The 8,046-nt window shown below is 54.5% G+C and overlaps 1 protein-coding gene across 1 annotated transcript; it reads left to right on the plus strand.

Annotated features, from left to right (window-relative positions):
* The first annotated feature begins 1,013 nt into the window (after positions 1-1,013).
* On the plus strand, positions 1,014-6,191 carry TMEM91 (transmembrane protein 91). The gene is made up of 4 exons (XM_058529390.1): positions 1,014-1,237; positions 2,263-2,501; positions 5,200-5,349; positions 5,852-6,191. Exons 2-4 carry the CDS (start codon positions 2,295-2,297, stop codon positions 6,008-6,010), a joined length of 516 nt encoding a protein of 171 aa, XP_058385373.1. The 5' UTR covers positions 1,014-1,237; positions 2,263-2,294; the 3' UTR covers positions 6,011-6,191.
* Positions 6,192-8,046: the final 1,855 nt, after the last annotated feature.

Consider the following 8,046-nt stretch of genomic DNA (forward strand, 5'->3'; position numbering starts at 1 on the left):
GGTTTCTGGGAAAGGGAAGCCAGTGCAAGTTGGGTGGGCTCCCTGAAGGAGGTGGAGGCCTGCAGGGCGAGGAGAGTCCCCCAGTCAGACTGAAGGAGATGGATATAATAATCATATTCACAAACATCATCAACCACGTTCAGAGCGCCTACTTTGCCAGGCTTTGGGTAAATGGCAGACATTTGTTATCACACCAATCTAAGTGCTTTATGTATGTTATCACATCTAAGAGGCAGGGAGAATTTACCCCGTTTTACTGATGAAGACATTGGGGTTCAGAGAGGTGACGCCATTATGCAGAAGTCACACAGCAAGTGCCTTGAAGAGCCTGGAAAGGAACTCAGGTCTGTGTGGGTCCAAACACTGACTCATAACCACCACCTGTACCACCTGATAACCAGCGTTATCACTCCCACCTCTGCCTCCTCTCCCTGGAAGCCCCCACCCCAATTTCTGCCTCTTAGGCCAGCAAGGAATACAGCCCTGGGTTTCAATCTGCCGGGCCTGGTTCCAGTTGTTACCTTAGCCAAGTGAGCATATGTCTGAACCTCAGTTTCTTTATCTGCAAAATAGGGACAGAAAGAGAGCTCCTGAGAGGAATCAACACGATGATGAGCGTGAAGCATCTAACGCACAGGGGCGGAGATAGTCTGCACTCAGGCAACTGGCAGCGTGCTCTCAGGCGAGGCCCTCACCTCTCCGCGCCTGTATCCTCCCGTGCACAACAGGACAATACATGATGGTGCCTCCGAGGTCGTTCTGAAGAGTAAATGCGTACGTGTGTATGGAAGCACTAACAACAGTACACATAGTTAGCCGTCATTGCTGCTGCTATTATTATTGGGGAGGGGAGGGAGAGTGGGGGTGGAGGCGGGGCCAAGCCAGGAAGGTCCTGGAGGATCGGGGGCGCCCCCTCCTCCGCCCCGCTGCGCTCGGGCCTGGGCTCAGAGCCTGCCGTCCTCGGAGACTCCCGCTTGCTCCCGCACACCCGGGGAGGCAGGGGTCGGCCCGGGCGCTGACGTCGGCCTTCAAGGCCCCCTCCCCGACCACCGCGAAGGAGGAGCCGGGGAGCCCGCGCCCCGCCCCCATCCCCACCCCCGCGCGCTGCGGGCCCGGGGCGCAGAGAGGGGAGCAGAACCGGTCGCGGGGCGCACTGAGTTCCCCATCCCCGGGCGGCGGGGTCGGGGCGGGCGTCGGTGCAGGAGGCCCAGGAGGTCCCAGCATTTGGCCGTGGGCGGTGAGTGAGAGGCGGAGGTGGGGGGCACAGCCCCTCCCGCGGGTCCTGGCGTTGGGGATGGGGAGGCCAACCGTTAGCGAGGAAATCGGCTCAAGCCAGGTTTGGAGTCAAGGCGAGAGGCTTGGGCGCCCCCCGGGGGGATGGTGGGGTGAGAATATTCTTTGTGGTTGAGTGTGCACAAGTGTGTGGTGGGTTGGGGATGTTATGGGGGAGGTGTGTAAAGGTGGATTCTGGTAAAACAGGAGGTGTCTGGGGAGCGGGTGGGTGCGCAGGGAGTAGTGTGGGGTCATGGGTGTGGGTGGAATAGGGGAAGGGTGCGTGGATCGGGTGTTTGGGGCAAGTGTGCAAGGGATGTGATGGGAACAAGGGAGAGTGTCCGGGCTGCATGTGTGGGAAGCCTATGCATATGGGGGCATCTGATGCTGGGGGGATTAGGAGCCTGCAAGGAGTCACTTGAGATGAGTGTGTAAGAAGGTTGGGGGCTCCGGAGCGGTGTTTTCTGGAAGCTGATGTTGTCTGGGGCAAGTATGCCGGGAGTCCCTTGGGAGATGAGTGGGCGGTGGTGGGGGTTAGGCTTGCCTGAATGGGTGGGTGTGGCAGGGCACTTGGGTATTCAGAGTGTGCAGGCTTCCGTGGCAACAGGGGGTGTGTGGACTAGAGTGAAGTGCAAAGTGTCATTGGGGATGGGTGTAGGTGAGAGGGATGGGTATGTGAACCCAGGATGGGTGTGTTAAGTTCATGGGGCAAGTAAGTGTGTAAGGCAGGGTTTGGAATAAGTGTGCAACAGGTAAGTGGTTTAACTTGAGGAGAGAGATGCCCAGAATTGAATGTGCAGACCCCTGAGTTCTCTTCCCAACTTGGGCCAGCCTCTTTTATGCTCTGGGCCTCAGTTTTACTATCTGTAAATGGGTCTAAGGGTTGTTGAACTAACTAGTCTCTGCCTGGAGTCTCTCCAGAGTCAGAAGTCAGGGGAAGGAGCAAGGGGAGACTTTTACAACTTGTCTTTTTCTTTCCCCTACCCCCAGGACACTCCTCCCAGAGGAGCCTCTCCCCAGCCATGGAGAGCCCCAGTCTCCGAGAGCTCCAGCGGCCTCTGCTGGCGGGCGTGGGCTGCGAGCCGGCTGTCCAGAAAACTGGGGAGCCTGAGCTGGGGCCTCCCTTTCGAGAGACAGCCTTTGCGGAGTCGCTGAGGGGTTGGCAGTGCCTACCACCTCTTCCCTCTGTGAGCGCCAGCCTGGGGGAGCCAGGGCCCCCCGACCTTGAGGTAGGCCTTCGTGGGAGCAGGGGGAGGGGGCTAGAGGCCAACCCAGCTGTGGTCAACATCTGGCAACCTGGCTGGGCTATCTGCCTTCGGCCTGGATTCTCACTTTTTCAGGTTATGGTTTTTCCTGTGCTACATCTCCCCTGGTTTCTTTACCTTTTTCTCTCCAGATGTGTCTCTCATCTTTGTCCTTTTGCCTTTGGCTCTCCATCTTCCCTCTGATTTCTGACTCCCTGGCTCTCCATGTGTCCCTCTGTCTCCAGAGCGGACACATCTCTGGCCTCTGTTGGCCCTGGTGTCTTTTTTCAAATTAATGTCACTTTTTTTTTTTTTTTGGTGAGGAAGATTGGCCCTGAGCTAACATCTGTTACCAATCTTCCTCTTTTTGCTTGAGAAAGATTGGCTATGAGCTAACATCTGTACCAATCTTTCCTCTATTTTGTATGTGGGTTGCCGCCACAACACGGCTGCCACTGAGTGGTGTAGGTCTGTGCCTGGGAACCAAACTGAACTTAACCACTACACCACTGGCCTGCCTCCTTAAGGTCACTTTTTATAATTTCTCATTCCTTGTACACATTGTCAAATTTGTCTTTTATTTCTTTTTTTGTTTTGTTTTGTTTTGTGAGGAAGATTAGCTAACATCTGTTGCCAATCCTCCTCTTTTTGCTGAGGAAGATTGGCCACTGAAGCAGAGCGCACGCACTTAACCACTTGTGCCACCGGCCAGCCCCAGTCTTTTATTTCTTAAACATGGTTTTCAGGTTGCTATTGCTGTATAAGAAATCACCACATGGGGCCGGCCCGGTGGTGCAAGCGGTTAAGTGCACGCTCCGCTACAGTGGCCCGGGGTTCGCCGGTTCGGATCCCAGGTGCACACCGACACACCGCTTGTCAGGCCATGCTGTGGCGGTGTTCCACATAAAGTGGGCATGGATGTTAGCCCAGGGCCAGTCTTCCTCAGCAAAAAGAGGAGGATTGGCATGGATGTTAGCTCAGCGCCGGTCTTCCTCACACACACTAAAAAGAAATCACCACAAAATTTAGTAGCTTAAAACAACAACAATCATTCTGATGGCTCATGGTCTCTATGGGTCGGGAATTTGGGAAGGACTCCGTTGGTGGTTCTGCCTCAGGGTCTTTCATGAGGTTGCAGTCAGCCGGTGGCTAGAGCTGGAACTGTCACGGGCTGAAGCAGCTGGGGGCTGGCTGGGTATCTCTCTCTTCATGTAGTCTGAGGATCTCTATGTGGGTCTCCCTATGTCGCTGGTTTGGGCTTCCTGACAGCATGGTGGCTTCACGGCCGTCACACTGCTTACATGCCTCCAGCCTCCAGCATGTGTGTTTCAGCAAAGCAGAAGCTGCCCCCTTTTCTGACTTTGGCTCGGAAGCCCTGTGGCATTATTTCCATCACATTCTATCAATTACCAGTGAGTCACAGCCTCCTTAGACTCAAGGAAAGAGGACAGAGACCTCACCCGTTGATGGGAACAGTATCAGTCACAATCTAAGAAAAGCATGCAGGATGGGAGAGGTGGTTGTGGCCATTTTTGGAAACACATTCTGCCACATTGTGGCAGTAAGCATCACCTTGACACTGTATGTGTCTGATAATTCCATTATTTGAAGACGTCGAGGGCCTTATTGGTTCTGCTAGTTCTCATTCACCGTTCCTTGTGTGCTTGATTATCTTTGACTGCATTCTGGTCATCATATTTAAAAAATTATTCTTAGGAAAAATTGTTTTGAGGCCTAGAATGAAGGTACTTTCCTCCAGAGTGGATTTGGTTTCCTTCTGTCAGCTGCCTGGGGGTACTCCCAGTTAGAGATCATTTTTAATCTAGTTTGAGGTTTGAATGAAAGGTTAATTTTTCTGGGATTGGCAAATGCCTGCAAGGTGAAAGGGACCTTCGCTGTTTGTTTGACCTCTTTGTTAAATTTTTTTTTTTTTGTGAGGAAGATCAGCTCTGAGCTAACATCCATGCCAATCCTCCTCTTTTTGCTGAGGAAGATGGGCCCTGGGCTAACATTTGTGCCCATCTTCCTCTACTTTATATGGGACGCTGCCACAGCATGGCCTGACAAGCGGTGCATCGGTGGTGCCCGGGATCCGAACCCGGGCCGCCAGCAGCGGAGTGCGGGCACTTAACTGCTACGCCATGGGGCCGGCCTCGACCTCTTTGTTAAGTTAACCTTGATTTTTCACTTAATTTTTGGCCTTATAGTAACTCCTTAAAATCTTGTGAGCTATTTGATGCAAGATTTTAAAATATGTATTTTTTATCTAGAACTTATAGGTTTCAGCAGGCGGGTTTGTCCTAGACATTTAGGCCACCAGAGCTGTCTCCCCTAATCTCCATCTTTTTGCAGGTTCCTGTCCCCGATGGTGGCTGTCTCTGCTTCAGGGGTTTTCAACTCAGAGATTATAAGCAATTGTAGTATCCATGATTGGACTGGTGAACTCCTTGAAAATGAACTCAAAACTTTGGGTGTGGGTGGGGCTTTTCTCTGGAGACAGGGCTCACAGCTTCCCCTCATGGGGATCCAGATGTAGAACAGTTAAGAGCCTATCCCCTGGACGTTTTTCTGTCTTGGTGTTTCTGGGGAGGCCCTGGTATTGGTCTTTGGGGGCTATGGGGAGCAGAGCAGTGAGGCAGGGAAGATGGGTGGAGATGCCCACCAGGCCCTCTGTTGCCCATAGGATGTGTCATCCAGTGACAGTGACTCAGACTGGGATGGGGGCAGCCTTCTCTCGCCGCTCCTACCCCACGACCACCTCGGCTTGGCCGTCTTCTCCATGCTGTGCTGCTTCTGGCCCGTGGGCATTGCCGCCTTCTGCCTAGCCCAGAAGGTCAGTCTGTGTGTGGGATTGGGAGGGGACTGGATATAAAAGAGAAAAATGCATTCAAAAGAAAACAAAACAGAGGAGCTCTTGCGGGGGTTGGGGGGGGGATAGAGATGGAGCGAAGGATTCGCACATCCTTCGAGGGGAGCGGAGTGGTGGTGAAGAACCTGAAGTCAGATCCTAGGTCTGTCACACTTAAGATTTTGGGCAAGCCACTGAACTTCCCTGCGCCTCATTTTCCTCATCCGTGAAAAGGGAATAGTTCCTACCTCAGGGTCATTGTGAGGATAAAATGAGTTGGAACAGTGGCATCTAGTAATAGTATATTTTTATTAGTCACTCGTACCCCCAGTGCCCAGCTGTGCGTGACCCACAGTGGTACTCCCTAGTTTTTTTTGTAATATATGAATAAATACAGGGGTGTGTCGGGTGGGGGAGGGACTAGGGCTGCGGGAAGCAGGGTGGGGTGAGGGGATGCCTGAGTCACCGCTGCCCAACGCCTCCACAGACCAACAAGGCTTGGGCCGAGGGGGACGTCCAGGGGGCAGGGGCCGCCTCCCGCCGCGCCTTCCTGCTGGGGGTCCTGGCTGTGGGGCTGGGCGTGTGCACTTACGCGGCCGCCCTGGTGACCCTGGCCGCCTACCTCGCCTCCCGAGACCCGCCCTAGTGGGCCCCGCGGCCCCCACTGTGAACCCAGAGGCCGGCAGCCCAGCGCGCCCGCGGTCAGAGAGGAGAATCCGGGGGGATGAGGCGGCGGCGGCGGCGGCATCCGGAATCGGGAGTGAGCTGGACCACCCCCTCGCCTTCCTGGCCGCCGCAACGTGAGATTAAACGCCAGACACTCTTGCAGCCAAACCTGTGTCTGTCTGTGTGTGTGGGAAGGTGGAAAGGGCTGGGAGCGCCTGAGACCAGGAAGGGACAGGCCAGGGTGACAGGCTGTCCCCAGGGTGTTCCTGGACACCTCAGAGCCGGAGACGGGGGAATCCGAGGGGGGAGGGTTTCCAAATTAGATGTTCTCTTCACAACGGGGGTGCTCAGTAGTGAATTAGAGAGAGCCGGTTCCAAGTCTTTACTCCACATATCAGCTGTTAACCTTGGCCCAAGTGACTCCTTTTTGAGCCTCACTTTTCCTCATCTGCAAAATGGGACTAATTTTCCCCACACCCCGGAGCTGTGGCAAGGACCAAATGGGTCATACATGTGAACAACAGTCTCCCTGAGCTCTTTGGGCAGCAAGAGACAGAAACTCAACTCAAACTGCCTTATGTAACAGGGAAGAAAGCTGAGGTAAAACTGGATTCAGGGGCTCAAATGAAATGGTCTGGCCTCTCCATCTCTTGGCCCTCCTTTCCTCTGCTGGCTTCATTGCATGCCGGCTCCCCCTTCTGGAGGAGACAAATGGCCCGGCAGCTCAGGGACCCCAGAGGTCCTCTTCCCCAGGCGCCCCCTCATTGGCCCGCCTTGGGTGGGAGGCAGCCCCATCCACTGGCCTGAGATGGGGAGAGGGATGGAGCCCTAAAGTGACATCAAAGTGCTGGCACCCAGCAAGCAAAACTGACTCTGCCATGAGCCCTTAGCAGAGGCACACAGCAAGTGCTCACTAACTGGGACCCCAATACTACCAAGTAATGGAGTGAGAGGTGGTTTAGTTTTCTCTCTCCCTTTAATGCCATGCCAGTGGATCTTGCTAGAAGAAAACACTATTCCCCATCTAGCATTCCCCTGAGCATCTCATGGAGCAAAATTTCAAGCTCAAGATACTTATGTGTTTCCTTCTTGGTTACCGGGGCAATTGTGAGAACTGCCTGAGTATGTGTAGGGCCCGCCAGATGGGCCATTTTCATCATAAACCCCCAGACGGCAGTGGCAGACAGGATCCGGCGGCCATGTGGCCCAGCTGTGGGAGTTATTCCTTGCAGGATGCTCGCCTGTTCTTGGCTCCTGGACGCTAAATAGGAGGGGGTGGCTGCAAGCAAATGGCAACTAAAAATGTCCCCCATATTTCCGTATGCCCCTTCGGGGGTGCCACCGCCCCTGAGAACCAGTGGGCCTCAACCACCTCTGTTTAGAGATGGGCATTGTAGTCCAGTGTGCTGGTGTCTCCCTGGGTTTGTCTGAACAGTCAGGGCTCTGGGACCGGGCTCTGGGTGGGACCCATGCTCCATCGCTGACTAGCTGGTGACCTCCTGACTAGCTGGTGACCTCTGGCAGCCAACCGGGTTCTGGGCTTGATTCCTCATCTAAAAAGGGGAACTCTAACAGCCCTGCCTCCCAGGGTTGTTGGGCGGGTAACAGCAGCGCTCAGAGCCAGACTCCTTTCCGAGGCCCATTCCCTCCCTTGACCCATCTCCTCCCTCTCCTGCCCTTACTTGCTCCGCTCCAGCCACACTGGCTGCCTTGCTGGTCCTCGACTCTCCGCAGGGCTCTGCCTGAGGCCTGTCGCTCACACACGGATGAGCTGGCTCTCTGGCTTCCTCCCGGGCTTCCCTCAGACATCCGCTCTCTGTGAAGGCATCCCTGACTGATGTATTAAATTCACCCTGCCCAAACGAACTCACCCAAACCCCTCTTCCCCGCTTTTTGTTTTTTCATAGCATTCACCACTACCTGACAAACACCAATTTATTTGTCCATCACCCCACTGCTCCTCGAACCTGGGACCTAGGTCTTGTTCACTGCTCAGTCCTCAGCACCTAGCAGGGC

Source organism: Diceros bicornis, chromosome 34, assembly GCF_020826845.1.
Source record: "Diceros bicornis minor isolate mBicDic1 chromosome 34, mDicBic1.mat.cur, whole genome shotgun sequence".
Taxonomy (NCBI): Eukaryota; Metazoa; Chordata; class Mammalia; order Perissodactyla; family Rhinocerotidae; genus Diceros; species Diceros bicornis.

Coding starts and splice junctions, on each gene's coding strand:
- TMEM91 (XM_058529390.1), top strand. CDS start 2,295: ATGGAGAGCCCCAGTCTCCGAGAGCTCCAGCGGCCTCTGCTGGCGGGC. Junction 2,502..5,199: donor CAGGGCCCCCCGACCTTGAG/GTAGGCCTTCGT, acceptor TGTTGCCCATAG/GATGTGTCATCCAGTGACAG. Junction 5,350..5,851: donor CCTTCTGCCTAGCCCAGAAG/GTCAGTCTGTGT, acceptor ACGCCTCCACAG/ACCAACAAGGCTTGGGCCGA.